The 15,679-nt window shown below is 43.4% G+C and overlaps 3 protein-coding genes across 3 annotated transcripts; 1 reads left to right on the forward strand and 2 right to left on the reverse strand.

Annotated features, from left to right (window-relative positions):
* Positions 1-315: 315 nt before the first annotated feature.
* N7471_010304 (uncharacterized protein) lies at positions 316-3,058 on the reverse strand (the record flags this gene model as incomplete). Its single annotated transcript, XM_057283023.1, has 4 exons — positions 316-1,823; positions 1,873-2,508; positions 2,579-2,783; positions 2,831-3,058. 4 exons carry the CDS (start codon positions 3,056-3,058, stop codon positions 316-318), a joined length of 2,577 nt encoding a protein of 858 aa, XP_057132002.1.
* Positions 3,059-4,780: 1,722 nt separating this feature from the next.
* On the forward strand, positions 4,781-9,286 carry N7471_010305 (uncharacterized protein; the record flags this gene model as incomplete). The annotated part of the gene is made up of 9 exons (XM_057283024.1): positions 4,781-4,826; positions 5,654-5,689; positions 5,853-5,894; positions 6,273-6,314; positions 6,622-6,663; positions 6,832-6,873; positions 6,972-7,013; positions 7,670-7,711; positions 9,255-9,286. The coding sequence occupies 9 exons, from the start codon at positions 4,781-4,783 to the stop codon at positions 9,284-9,286; spliced, it is 366 nt and encodes a 121-aa protein (XP_057132003.1).
* A 2,773-nt stretch (positions 9,287-12,059) lies between these two features.
* Positions 12,060-13,062, reverse strand: N7471_010306 (ankyrin repeat domain-containing protein; the record flags this gene model as incomplete). Its single annotated transcript, XM_057283025.1, has 2 exons — positions 12,060-12,080; positions 12,157-13,062. 2 exons carry the CDS (start codon positions 13,060-13,062, stop codon positions 12,060-12,062), a joined length of 927 nt encoding a protein of 308 aa, XP_057132004.1.
* Positions 13,063-15,679: the final 2,617 nt, after the last annotated feature.

Here is a 15,679-nt window from a genome sequence, read left to right on the forward strand (position 1 = left end):
GAAGTTGATACAAAATTGAAAATCTGGGATCCGGTGAGAATATGGGATCCGATGGGGCCCACCAACACCGGGTAGGTGGTGGTAAAAAGGCGGTGCCACGATTACGGGGAGCATTCCGTTGAGAGATCGTGCAAAAATATATCTGTAAAAATAAATTGTGTTGAGCAGATGGGGACATAAAAACAACGACATAAACATGCACATTTACAATAACTAAGCAGGTTTGGATATCAACAGGATATTCATGATGGAAACAACATAGAACACAAGTTAAAATCCGATCTCAGACAATTTGACAGTTCACTTGATGTAGTTTCACTCGTCCCTCTGGACAAACATGATACTCTTCTGCGAATTCTTTAAGGCTACAACGGTCTCTGATATCTTTCGGTATCTTTTATGTGAAGAACCAAAAGAGGCTTTGTAGCCCGCCAAAACACGCTGGTACATCTTCCCCGCTTCTTCCAACCGTCCTTGTTTTCTGTAGAGGTCGCCCAAATTTTCAACTGCGTCAAGTAATGGTATCTCCTCACCGGTGCACACTTTCTCGTATCCTTTTAATGCCTGCTCGAGTAGCTTCTCGGCCTGGTCTAGCTTCTCTTGAAGGATGCATAGAAAGCCCAGATTATTAACTGCACTTAGTGTTAGTATATTCTCAATGCCAAACATACCCTCGTATCCTCCTCGTACTCGTTGAAGTAGCTTCTCCGCCTCTTCAAGTTTTCCTTGTTCTATAAGTAGAAGGCCGAAATTATTAACCGTGTTGAGCGTTTCTTCACTGTCTTTGCCGAGCTTGTTCTCTTTTTCTTGCAATGCTTGCACAAACATTGCTCCGGATTGATCCAACTTCTTCTGTTTCCAATAGACGATGCCCAGGCGGTCATTTATCTCAAGAATGTCCTGCGAAATCGATGGATCGCCACCCGGGGACGAGCTCTGAAACCCTTGCAGCGCTTGTAGATATGTTCTCTCTGACTCTTCGAACTTCTCTTGTTTTCTGTACACGTGAGCCAAGCTGGTTGCTGTCCTAAGCGTCGAGGTATGATCAGCACCAAACTTCGGACTCTTTGTCTTTGCATACAGAACTAGCTTTAGCAATTCCTCTGCTTTGGATAGTCTGCTGGTATCTTTGTAGAGCTTCGTAATTGACTCTATTTGTTCAAACATTGACTCATCGTTGGCCCAAATTTCCACTTCTTTCTTGACAATGTCGAAAGACCGGTTTGCATGTCGGATAAGGCGTTGCTGTATTGCCCAGTATTTAGGGGTTTTCCTGGAAGGTACGTGCTGGCCCACACAAGTTACCGCCAGTTTTGCCATTTCAGAATTCCATTCGCGGTTCAGGACATGGATGGTCCATGAATGCACGCAGCTATGCATGCTATATCCTCTAGACTCCATCCCATGGTTTGTAACAACATTTCTCTCTACCAGTGCATAACAACAAAGCGCCCTCATTGCGTCGTCGAAGCTTATTTGATCTTCGGTTATCGCTAGAAGCGAATCCGGCACTTTCCCACTGTGATCCTCGAGGAGCTCAAGCCAAAGGTCTTGATTATCAAAGTACGCCCAAAGCTGAAGCAGTATCACGGACGCTGGATTCTGTTGTCTAACGTGGTCCAGTGAAAGATCCCATGTAGTATAGAGGGTCCGGTCATAAGAAATTAACTGGGGGGTTTTCATCTGGAGACGAAGCCATTTCTCCCGGTAGTTGCGAAGATAGTCAGCGAAACTTGTCGCAACCTGGTCAAGGTAGGCACCGGCTGTTGCAAGAGCAAGAGGCAACCCGTCGAGCTCGCGGGCTAATTCACAAGCGTCAGGATCTAGTACTAGAATTAGCAAATCCTGCCAATCTTCGGAGGGGTAACGCACCATTATCCAAGTTGTCGCGTCGCGACATGAAGGAAAGAACTTGCAAGCTTTGTCTTATGTCATGAAATTTTTTAACAGAAATCTGGTGGCCGATCCTGAGTTGTGACGATATTGTTGTGATGATTACAACCCCATGTTCAGCCCCTGGGAGAAAAGACGCAATAGAAAAGGAATGAGGTTTGTTGTCTCCTGGTAGCTTAGGGCTATCGTAATTGTCGTATACAAGTAGCCAATCCGTGTTCTTAGCGTTACTTAGCCATCTTTCAACAGCTTCAACCGCTTCATCGAGATTTCCAGTCTTGCAGATAGTCCTGAGGTTGTTCAACGATGGATGATCATGAAGTATACGTTCTGCGGCATTCAAGAAGCTTTGCTTCAGGGTATCGCTGTCCTTGCTGTTCAGCCAAAAGACTGCCGAGTAACGAGATCTATATCGTCTGGCATATGTGGCGGCGAGCTGAGTTTTCCCTATTCCACTTAGACCATGTAGCACTATGGTCTTGCGATGTCTACCGCTCTGAATGTGCTCGCTCATCTGCGTAATCTCCTCTTCTCTGCCAGCGAAACACCCGGTCTCTGGGACCTCAGGAATACTGAAGTTGACTGTGAAAGTCTCCGTAGTGTCATTGATTCGAGCTATAGAGAGCGTACTGTCAACACTAGCTGAGCCTACGCAAGGCGACAACTATAAGTCAAGAGCGCATACCTGCGTTGACTCTCCCTTCTGTCTCCCACCGCGGACCAATAACGATAGATGCGTCAGCAACCATCATTTTAATATGACCAGATACCTTTCTGTATCCTTCATCTGAATTTGACGCGAACTTCACCATGTTGATGTGATCCGCATGGATAATAATTGGTTCGGCATCGGCAGCCCCTGGGACGACTGCAGATGCCCGCGGCACGACCTGTTCGCTTCAGCAAATGCTACATAATAGTAGATGTAACAACTAACCATAATCGAGCCGCCCAGGACTGTCGGAGTGGGGTACTCCTCGAAAGCAAACTTGGTCACAAAGTCTCCGCTCACCGGTCCATACTGTCCAAGCTGTTGTTGGAGCCACTCCGAGTTTTCCTCGAGGTGTCGAAGCAGTCGATCGTCAGCAGCCACAAACACAGACGCGATATTGACCATAAGCTTGCCAAAGGCCACACCGCTGCCGCCTTGGTGAGGAGTGCCCATGAAGATTATACCGTAAGTAGAAAGCTTAATTGAGCGATGTTCTTCAAGAGCCCCTTGTCGAGCGGCATCTGAGTGGATAAGTGCCTGCTTCTGTCAGTCTGTGTATGGAATTTAGGCAAGTGAGGACACTGACGCTCTTGACTATGATTCCACCCAAGCTGTGCGCGATAAAGATGATCGGGCGTTTGCTTGTCTGCTCGAATCTCTCAGCTGCTGTCCGTATGTTTCCCGTGTATTCTCTACCTTTGTCAATTGTCTTTCCAAGAGGAGGTCAGACACTAGGGTCCTGGCGTGGTCATAGAGGTATTGACAACTGACGCGAGAATTGCTGTGGGTATTCGCATCATAGCCCCAACTGAATACTCTGGCATTTGGGAGGTCTCCAGGGAGGAAGTCCTGGAGCCAGTTGACGCCATTGCTTGCCGTCCACGTTTTCTCGCGATGTCCGTTCAGGCCATGGACGCTGACGATACTTCAGTCGGGTTAGGGTTTAGATTAAATGCCATGGCGGACATGGAAGACAAACGTACTCGACCACCGGGTTTATTCCCTCTGCGACAACCTGCAGGCCTTGAGGGACGGCGGGTTTTGCAGATGCTGCAACAGTTAGGGAAGCCTGTTTTGGGAACACCAGTCAGCATCAGCAGCGGATGATCAGAGAAACCTCTATCCACACATTAGCCTCGTCACCTGAACGGAAGGGCCTCAATAGCTTTCGCAGAGACCGTGGCATGGCAGCAGGGATGATATCCAGTGTACTTGGTAATTTTAGGTCCAGTTTAAGAATGCTTTAAAAGCCTCGACCGACCTCAGGGGGTCATTTATCTTAGGAGAGTTAGCAACTGACGTGTGATTTGTCACCGAGAGCCCTGCCACGTAACTAGCCGGTGCATACGATTGGCGCGCGCCCATGTCCGTGTCCGGGGACAAGAGTAAGCGCTGTGGCGGCTCGAGGCTGAAATCAGATTCACAGATTACATGAACGCAAGTAGAGTTTATGCTTTCCTTCCCACCGTTTTTGACGCACACCTTGAAGCGCCTATCCATCCAGTCCATGTCTCTCTATGGCCACGACCGTCTTCTCTGACCCCTTCCCCTGGTGGCAGTTCGCCAACAAGGCGATTGGACATGCGTCGGATGCATGTTGCCTGCAGGCTGTGATAAGCCAGAGATACGACTAGTACACGTGTTCACAAGATCGCATAGACTCATTGGTCATGCCAAGCCTCTTAGAGTTTGGACAACTAGTGAGCGCTGTTGACGTGGCATCACGCGATACTGATAAGTATAATTGGTTCGTAATTCCACACCAATTTTACACATCTCGATGTGCTGATCCACCAAAGGACATTAGAGTCCGGACAAGTAGTTGGCGTTGATGGTGTGGCATTAACTAACTATAGGATGCTGATCACCTAAATGGCTGGCTGATTGCGCAAGGACCTGGCCACCCTTGGCGGGGTCCAGGCGGTGAAGAGAAAATGAAGTGGTTAACCCCGCTTTATGTGTCACAAAGCAGAAGCGGATCCGGGTAGGCGGTGTAGTTCTGCCGCCGTTCCCGTTCCCGCTCCTGTTGTAGTTCCAGAGCTCTCCCTCATCCCTTCCTTGCTCTCTCCCCAGCGCTTTGCAGTCCTCCTTTTCCTCCAAGTGTGCCGATCATTCCGTATCAACAATAACAACAAAGTTTCGGAAATACAACAAGGTTTCGGAAATATTAAAATCATGGGGGGAGTAAGCATTACACCTCAAATCGGAGTTGATGAGTGTAGTGAGTGGCTGACAGGGTTGAATGGATTAGACTGTAAGTATTTCGCCTTAATATGATTGAGAGCAGGCGTATACTAATATCTATTTGGTAGACTGTAAGTGTACTTACTTGCCTGAATATTGGCGGTACCACACGGGTTACTAAATCTGACCGAATAGATGGCAAGTACTCTACTGCTGGTAAGATATCCGATAGGGACAGTGATTGATGAAGGTGAAAGGAGCAGACGGTAGGTCGGCATTTACCAAATCTCAAAATTATGACTGGAACGAGTGTTTAATCAACACATGGACTAGGGGGTAAGTACAGAGTCCTTGAAAAGGCAGACTTTCAAGTGAATGAAATCACTGATGAGGTCGATGGAGTAGAGTGTGAGTGAATATACACACTTGCAATGCTAGACTTAATATGTGGAGACTGGCTGATAGTCCAGAAAAAGAAAGTAAGGGAATACCCCTTCGTTGACCCGGTTGAGAGAGAAAACCAGGCTGACAACTACATAGGGAAAAAAGGTCAGTCTATGTACCTATGGTGAACTATATGTACACTGAAGAAAGCTGATGCGCCTGGGTGAAATAGAATGTATGTCGATATCCTGATATTAAAACTTGTTATATGTAAATTCGCTGACGAAATTCAAAGGGGGAGGCAGTAAGTCGATATAGCTGCGTTAACCTACTTGACAAAAGGTAAAGGGCTGAAATATTGGATGGAATAGACGGTACGTTGATATTCCTACGTCAAACTAGCTAATGTGTATAGAAGAGCTGATAGGGCTTAGCAGAAGGAATCGGTAGGTGGATATCCCTACGTTGATCTAATGATAGATGAAGACTTGTTGATGGATCTGGATGGGATAGTGGGTAAGTGGATATTGCTATATACATCTAGTGATAAGTAAAGTCTTGCTGATGGATCTGGAATAGTTGGTAAATAGACATCCCTCTATTTATCTAGTGATAAGTGAAGTGTTGCTAATGGATTGGATGGAATAGTGGGTAAGTGGATATCTCTACATTGATCTAGTGATGAGTGAAGTGTCACTGACGGATCTGGACGGAATAGAAGGTAAGTGGATATCTGTCTATTGATCTAGGGATAAGTGAAGTCTTGCTGATAGAACTGGATGGGGTAGAGGGTAAGTGGATATCTCTATCTTCATCAAGTGATAAGTGAAGTCTTGCTGATGGATCTGGATGGAGTAGATGGTAAGTGGATATCTCCCTATTGATCTAGTGAAAAGTGAACTCTTGCTGATGGATCTGGTTGGAATAGGAGGTAAGTGGATATCTCTCTATTGATCTAGTGAAAAGAGAAGTCTTGCTGATAGATCTGGATGGGATAGGAGGTAAGTAGATATCCCTATGTTGATGTAATAAAGAGTGAATCCTTACTGATGGATCTGGACGGAACAGGCGGTAAGTGGATATTCCTATATTGATCTAGTGATAAATGAAGTCTTCCTGATAGAGCTGGATGGAATAGAGGGTAAGTGGATATCTTGTCTTGCTCTTCTGATAAGTAAAGTCTCACTAATGGTCTATATGGAATAGAAGGTAAGTGGATATTTCTATATTGATCTAGTCATAAGTGAAGTGTCACTGACGGATCTGGATGAAATAGGATGTAAGTGACTATCTCTATATTAACTTGATAAAGAGTGAAGAATTTGCTTATGGATCTGGATGGAATAGATGGTAAGTGGATATCTCCCTATTGATCTAGTGAAAAGTGAACTCTTGCTGATGGATCTGGTTGGAATAGCCAGTAAGTGGATATCTCTATATTAATCTAGCACTTAGCGACTTATTGCTGATGAATCTGGATGGAATAGGCGGTAAGTGGATATCTCTCTATTCATCTAGTGATAAGTGAAGTCTTGCTGATGGATCTGGATGGAATAGCAGGTATGTGGATATCTCTATATTGATTTACTAAAGAGTTAAGTCTTGCTGATAGAACTGGATTAAATAGAAGGTAAATTGTTATTCCTATATTGATCTAGTGATCGTTGAAGTCTTGCTGATAGATCTGGATGGGATAGTGGGTAAGTGGATATCCCTATATTTATCTAGTGATAAGTAAAGTCTTGCTGATAAATCTGGATGGAATAGCAGGTAAGTGGATATCTCTCTATTAATCTAGTGATAAGTGAAGCCTTGCTGATGGATCTGGATGGGATAGGAGGTAAGTGGATATCTCTCTATCAATCCACTGATAAGTGAAGTCTTGCTGATAGATCTGGATGGGATAGATGGTAAGTGGATATCTGTATCTTCATTAAGTGATAAGTGAAGTCTTGCTGATAGATCTGGATGGGATAGGCGGTAAGTGGATATCTCTCTATTGATCTATTGATAAGTGAAGTCTTGCTGATGAATCTGGATGAGATAGGAGGTAAGTGGATATCTCTCTATCAATCCACTGATAAGTGAAGTCTTGCTGATAGATCTGGATGGAATAGATGGTAAGTGGATATCTGTATCTTCATTAAGTGGTAAGTGAAGTCTTGCTGATAGATCTGGATGGGATAGATGGTAAGTGGATATCTCTATCTTCATCAAGTGATAAGTGAAGTCTTGCTAATTGATCCGGATGGGATAGAGGGTAGGTGGATATCCCTATCTTAGTCTTTTGATAAACAAAGTTTTACGAATAATCTGAATGGAATAGGCCGTAAGTAGATATCCCTTTATTCGTCTAGTGATAAGGAATTTTTTTCTAATGGATTTGGTTGGAATAGGAGGTAAGTAGATGGTATTACGTTGCTCTTCTGGTAAACAAGTCTTGCTTATGGATCTGGATGGAATAGAAGGTAAATGGTTATTCCTCTATTGATCTAGTGATCGTTGAAGTCTTGCTGATGGATCTGGATGGGATAGTGGGTAAGTGGATATCCCTATATTCATCTAGTGATAAGTAAAGTCTTGCTGATGGATCTGGACGGAATAGGAAGTAAGTGGATATCTCTCTATTGATCTACTAATAAGTGAAGTCTTGCTAATGGATATGGATGGAATAGTGGGTAAGTGGATATCTCTATAATCATTTAGTGATGAGTGGAGTCTTGCTGATGAATCTGGATGGAATAGTTGGTAAGTACATATCCCTCTATTTATCTAGTGATAAGTGGAGTCTTGTTAATTGATCTGGATGGAATAGTCAGTAAGTGGATATCCCTCTTTTGATCTAGTGATAAGTGAAGACTTGCTGATGGATCTGGATGGGATAGGAGGTAGGTGGATACCTTCACTAAGTGATAAGTGAAGTCTTGCTGATGGATCTGGATGGAATAGGAGGTAAGTGGATATCACCATATTGATCTACTGATAAGTGAAGTCTTGCTGATGAACCTGGATGGGATAGGAGGTAAGTGGATATCTCTCTATTAATCCACTGATGAGTGAAGTCTTGCTGATGGATCTGGATGGAATAGCAGGTAAGTGGATGTCCCCATATTGATTTAATTAAGAGTCAAGTCTTGCTGATAGAACTGGATTAAATAGAAGGTAAATGGATATTCCTATCTTTATCTAGTGATAAGTGAAGTCTTGCTAATGGATCTGGATGGGATAGGCGGTGAGTGGATATCTCTCTGTTAATCTAGTGATAAGTGAAGTCTTGCTGATAGAATTGGACGCGATAGAGGGTAAGTGAATATCTCTATATTTATTTAATAAAGACTCAAGTCTTGCTGATAGATCTGGATGGTATAGTGGGTAAGTGAATTTCTCTATCTTCATCAAGTGATAAGTGAAGTCTTGCTGATGGATCTGGATGGGATAGGAGGTAAGTGGATATCTCTCTGTTGATCTAGTGATAAGTGGAATCTTGCTGATAGAACTGGATGGGGTAGAGGGTAAGTGAATATCTCTATATTTATTTAATAAAGACTCAAGTCTTGCTGATAGATCTGGATGGTATAGTGGGTAAGTGTATATCTCTATATTAATCGAGAGATAAGTGAAGTCTTGCTGATGGATCTGGACGGGATAGGAGGTAAGTAGATATCTCTCTGTTGATCTAGTGATAAGTGGAATCTTGCTGATAGAACTGGATGGGGTAGAGGGTAAGTGAATATCTCTCTATCGATCTAGTGATAAGTGAAGTCTTGCTGATAGATCTGGATGGTATAGTGGGTAAGTGGATGTCTCTATCTTCATCAAGTGATAAATGAAGTCTTGCTGATGGATCTGGATGGAATAGAAGGTAAGTGAATACCCCTATATTGATTAATTTAGTAAGAGTCATAATACTTCAACTAATCATCTCGATTGAATAGAATGTAAGTTGATATCTCTATATTGATCTTGTATTTGATTTTTCAGTCGCTCAACATAACCTGTTTTGTAGTGACCGAACCCTTGTGATATCGGAAAACCGGGGTAACATACCATGGAGCTATGAAAGGTGAAATATATCCTCTAGACAAGGTCCTCGAATTGCTCGAATTCAATTAACTCTCCAAACAGAGTTTAGTTACGGCTGATGGTTGTTCCTTCATCCTTGACTCTCTTTACGGATTGACGAATCTGCAAATTGGGGTCATTGAGTGGTCTTGATAAGGTTTTTCCCTTATAAGGTTTCCCTTATCCTTGAACAAATGTTGAGACTATGTATGGAGATGAATAAATTCATTCAGCCCCTGAGATACATTTTTTGCATATTTATTTGGCTGTAGAAATTTATGGAAAAGGAATTTCCTAGAGGACAAATGACAGCCTAGAGTAGACTTTTGACATTTCCGATCCCATGGGAATGGTTCTGGTGTAACGACTCACCATAGAGGATATCACGTCCTTACCTAACAACACAACAGTATCTTCCAGGGCCCAAAATATCAATACAAGCAGACCTAATGGTGAAAATTCGTTTACACTATCCGAATTCTTTTTTTCTGCGTGGTTGATGGAATATCGCATCTTGAAATGGGATTTTTGAAGACGAAGCGCAACTGGATCATTAATATGATTGGCCTGATTTTTTTCCTCAAAACTAAACTCCTTTGGGAATTAAACCCTCAAAACTAAACATATTTGGGATACTCCAAGTACAGTTACACCACGCTTGGCTAAATTAGAGCAGAAACTCTACTCCCGCTCTACCTCTATACCCTATTGTCAATTGGTATGCACTACTAATACCAATTGTTAGACCTCTGGTTGGCCAGTGGTGCGTGCTCCCGCACCCTTGGGTCCATGGTGCGACTGTGGGCAACCTGCCTCGCCCAACAAAATTCTCAATTCCACCAATATCATATCAGACCTCTCCTGGAAGGAGTTGTCTGTTCAGTATATAAAAGCTAGTGGTAAGTTTGGAAAACCGGTAGAAATGAAGCTTCTGTGGATCAACACGGTATTGCTCTAGAACGGTCCTTCGTCTCACCAGATTATCGTTAGTAGAGCGGCGGATATCGGCATATATATATTGGAAATTCTTCAAGCAACGTGGATTTGAATTTCTCCACTTTGACATCCCAGTATGCAAAACATGACTGGTGACCACAACACCACAATGCCCGGGCAGATACCATTCTAGCATAAATGGAAAGCTTGCCTCTGCTAGATCCTATCCCATGGAGGTGGGCGCAGTCTAGTAGACTGGAATTAGGGTTTTGGCTTTACTATAGGAGAAAAATGTGGGGCCATGAGTAGACTGGAATACTTTTCTTGAGTAGACTGGAATTACTTTGCGTACGAGGATCGATCTGAAAATTTGGAAAGTTCTAAGTTACGCCTCGAAGATTATAGTCGTCGAATTTCAGAGTAATTGATCAAGATTTGAAGGTGTGGTAGCCGATTGAAATTTGGAATTATTTTTGATAGGGTGCGACCGTACCGCAGTATCGGGATATATTCCCACTATATATATCTAACCGGCCCTTACATTTTTTACCAAAATTACAGACCCTCGCATAGCGAGGGTCTGTAATTTTGTCGCCCATTGGGTGATATTCACTCCCTTCCTCCCATTCGATCATGAGTTTTTTGTTCCGTACCGGCCCTGCAGGCCTGATACTAACGCATTTTCGACCACAGGACCCGTTCGTGAGGAGTTCTATCCCATGGGGGTGGGCGCAGTCTAGTAGACTGGAATTACTATCGGTACGAGGATCGATCTGAAAATTTGTAGAGTTCTAAGTGACGCCTGGAAGATTATGGTCGTCGAATTTCAGAGTAATTGATCAAGCTGTGAAGGTGTGGTGGCCGATTAAAATTTGGAATTATTTTTGATGGGGTGCGACCGTACCACAGTATCGGGATATATTCCCACCATATATCTGATATATATCTACCATTTCTCTGTGAATCAACAGAGTCTAATACTTGGTATATAACAAACTTCGTACGAACCCTCTAGGTAGAAGGGAACTAAAGACTTTGCCTTTATATTTATAGAATATTATCCTGGCAAGCTAATAGTTATACATTTTCACAGTTTGCTATCTTTTAATTGCTAGTCTTTGTTTTAAAGTTGAGACTTCGTACAACTCTATCCCATGGGAGGCGGCCCATTGAGCCTGAGTGGGCTTTACAATACATTCTTTACACAAGCTATCGGTAGGAGATAGTGGGGTTTGGCACTTCATGGATATTTGGGAGATATCTCGATCAATTACTCTAAAATTCGAACACCATAATCTTTGATATATAGAATAGAACTCTACAAATTTCCAGGCTGATCCTCGTATGGGAAGGAATTCCAGTCTACTCGTGAAAATTATTCCAGTCTACTCATGGCCTCCCTTTTTCTCCCATAGTAAAGCAAAACCCCTAATTCCAGTCTACTAGACTGCGCTCACCCCCATGGGATAGCCTAAACCCTAAGCCTATAGCCCGAGAGTCTCATTTAATCTCAAACATGCGACGTATTCATTCTTCGCCTTATCATAAACCGTTTTTGTGCTTTTCAACTGGTTTTGGACTAATTGCTTGAGCTCGTCCTCATCGTCCAGAGCGTCAATACTTTGATCAGCTACCTCGTGCATATATTTCCATATTACGCATGCCGTGCTGTATTTTTCGCTTCTGACGGCAGCAATGAAGGCTGCTACACCATTCTCACACTTGTCACAGAGCAGATGACTCTTCTTCGGGTCCGCGAGCGCTGATAGAATGATATCATTATCGCCCGATTCTACCGCCGCGAGAACAATATTGCCTCGAAAAATAGATGGGGTCTTAGTTTCCAGGAGGAGCTCAACAAGACTCTTGTGGCGATATTTTATAGCAATCACAAGAGGCCCGTTACCTCCTAGATTGTCATGGTCATTTTGATCCAGTTGCTGTAACTTGGACATCTCTTTTCTTTCTGAGAGTAGATTGCACACATAGTCATAGTCGCCAAAGCGACACTGGATGCAAAGGGCATTGTAGCGCCACTCCGCCTGTTGCTTTTCCATGGCATGTTGCAGGACGATGACGAGCGCTTCTTCGTTAATCCTACAATATTTTTCAAGCAGGAGAGCTGGGTTAAACATGGCTCCTTTTCTAAGCAGGAACCGAATTGCTTCAAATTGAGAATTTATCATAGCGTTCGAAAGTGGAGTGTCCAACACACGAGCTGATTGCGGGTTAACCTCAGCTCCATGTTTAATAAGTAGTGCAGCTACGGTAATTTTCCCGTGACGAGAGGCAGCACAGAGAGGGGTAGGGTAGCCACCAGAAGCTATATTGACGTCTCGCTCCCGGAGGAGAAATTTCACGATATCAAGATGCCCTCGCGCCGACGCAGCCTGTAGGGGCGTATGAAGGAATCCTTTGAAGGAAAATTGACTTTCGTAGGGCAGGAGTGCCTTAACCACCCCCGTATTTCCGAGCCAGGCTGCTATGATCAGAGGACTACTCTCCGTTTGGAAGACTTGACTTCCGAAATCATCTCGAGCTTTACGTAAAAGCTTCTTAATTGTGCTGGCATTGCCTATAAGAGCAGCAATATGCAGGGCTGTGGTCTTTCCATTCATGCTAGGAATATATCCTGCTATTTGGTCATCATCGCCGTATTCAGTGCCACAATCATCATTGTCCCGGTCGATGTTTGAATATTCGTCGCCAGCTTCGTTGTTAAATTCGTCATTGGAGCAGTCGTCAGACTCATAATGATTGTCACTGTATTTGGAATGAGGATGGAATATAGGCCAGGTGGCGCGTTTAAAATTGATAAGCGTGCTAGTAGCGCGAGTCGGGTCTGCACCCCTTTTGAGAAAATGAGAAACGATGACTTCGTTACCGCTCATGATAGCACATTGTAAACCTAGAGCAAGTAATTTGTTGAACGAACATTGGTACTTATGTTTTCCAATGTCTTTAAGATTGCCTTCAATAGTTAGGCTGTGGAGGTCCTTTATGATAGGTTTATCAGACGTCTCTGCCCTTAGGCTGAAATCATTGAGTAATAGCTCTCGAATATCCTGCTGACTGAACAGCATTGTATGATTCCAGAATCACGTACTCGTCGGCATGTAGCTCCTCTTTATATTCCTATGTGACCTAAGCTTGGTTCTGGTACGAATTTTAGCCACATAGTGAAATGCCAAGTATAGGTTAGTTTTCAGCGCCAGATTTAAATCGATACTATAGAGAGATGATGCCCGCTTTGGAACTAAATTAGAGACTAATCCACGCCACAATGTCAAATTCAATCAAAAAAAAACCGAGGATCGAATCTAGGAAGCCGTCAAGGTTTTCCATGAATTTACTAAGCCCAACGTCGCTAAATTAGCGCGGGATTTTGGGGTTTCTCGTGATCAACTGCGTGGCCGAATCCAGGGCCGACAGTCTAATTCCGACCGCGCTAAAACAACTAAATCATTAAATGAAATGCAGGAAAAAGCATTGGTTAGCTGGGTTCAAACCCTAGATATCTTTCATATATCGTAACCTCCAGAAGAGATTGAAAAGGCTGCCAATCGGCTTGTAAAAAAGGCTGGTTCCGATCGGGCGGTTGGCCACAACTAGGTATACCGCTTCCTCACAAGACTGCCCCCTATGCTCATTTATATCAACCAAAAACTAAGGAAAAATCGAGGGTTGATAGCGAGGATTACGGTGCTTTGATTCTCTGGTTTAACCAGCTCTCTGCGGTAGTGAAACGGTATAAACTCCTACCGCATGAGATGTACAATTGGGATGAAACTTGCTACCGAATTGGCCAAGGCAAGCAACGTAAGGTTGTTACCTCTCGTACAACTAGCGATATCGCTACTGGTGGTCAATCGAAATCAATTACCGGCATTGAATGTTTTGCTGCCGATGGCTGGTTTATTCTACCATGGTTTCTACCTAAGGGTAGTTTACCTATGCAGGAGTGGAATAAAAAAATCAAAACACCCGATTTTCGAATTAAACCAACCCCAAATAGTTAGATTGACGATGAAACTGCGCTTCAATAGCTCCTCTCTTTTAATACCGCTACAATTGATCCGGTTAAAAAAGGAAGGCCAAGTAGATAACCATGGTTCTCATACAACCTTCGAATTCATCGAATTTTGCACACCCATACTACTTTTTTCCCCATACAACCCATCTCTGCCAGCCGTAGATGGTCAAGCTTTTCAAAGCTTAAAGCATCATTTTCATACAATGAATAATGAAGTTGTTATGTCGGGTGGAAGTGCAAGTAAAAAGCGGGATTCTTTTCGAATTATTCAAGGTGTCAGAGAGCAAGCTCTTTCACAAAGAACCATCTGATCTTCATTTGAATCTAGGGAATTTACCCGCTTGATCCAGAAGCGGTTCTTAGTTCTTTACGCCAAAAATATCTCGAAGCTGAAGGGTCCCCCCTCAGGATTTTCACGCCATCCCCCCTCCTGACTTTACAAGCTCAGTCACCAATTCGCCACCAGATACAATTGAGCGGGTTAAGAAGCTTAATACTAAGCTTCTTCATGACATTAAGAAAATTGAGCACCTTTCCCAGAGGATAAAAGGCATATTCAACGAAGTATGCAAGCAAATGCGCTTTAATCCCAGGAGCTTGATCTGGCTAAAGAGAGTTTAAAGAAGTCTCACTCCCACAAATCACATGCAAATAAGCCAAAAATGGGAGATTGCTTCTTTGGACTAGAGGCAATGTTCTATCACTTATATGTGCAAATAGGAGATAATGAAAAGACAGGATGCCGATTCTAGGAAGATGAAGCGGTTATAGGCAAGGCATGCTAAGGAATTGGAAGCTCAGCAGCGAGATCAGGAGGCAGGGATTTAGCTGAGACTGAGCATGAAGCTTCAATGGCACCAAGAGATAGCCATAGTGTCAATTGCTATATAGATAATCATGGTGGTTACTTGTAAATAGTATTTTCATAGTTGAACAAATTGAAAATTGGGGATCTAGTGAAAAATGTGTATCTGGTGGGGCGCACCAATACACCTACCGTGTATTGGGCGCTTGGCACGGTTATATCTTAAGAGTGCGGTACGGTCGCACCCTATCAGAAATAATTCCCAATTTTTGATCGGCCACCCCCATCTTTATGGCTTGATCAATTAATCGTGCCAAGCCCACCAACACCTCCCAGTATTGGTGGCCTCGCCGGAATAACAAATTTGCACCGGATAACAAATTCTTCCATTAAAAATGCATTAAAACCACTATTTATAAATAACCACCATGATTATCTATATACCAATTTCTACCATTACTATCTCTTGCCGCCATTGATGCTTCATGCTCAGCCTCAGCTATATCCCTTGCCTTTTGGGCCTGCTGTTCAACTTCCAATTCCTTGGCTTGCTTAGCTTGCTTCCTCTGGAGCTTCTTAGCATCGCCATCAGCCCTTTTTTTTTATCATCCTATTGGCGCATATAGGTGATGGTACTGAATTCCGTGCTCCAAGAATCGATTGCCCATTT

The sequence above is a fragment of the Penicillium samsonianum genome (assembly GCF_028829775.1).
Source record: "Penicillium samsonianum strain IBT 33392 chromosome Unknown utg000006l_segment0_segment0, whole genome shotgun sequence".
Lineage (NCBI taxonomy): Eukaryota > Fungi > Ascomycota > Eurotiomycetes > Eurotiales > Aspergillaceae > Penicillium > Penicillium samsonianum.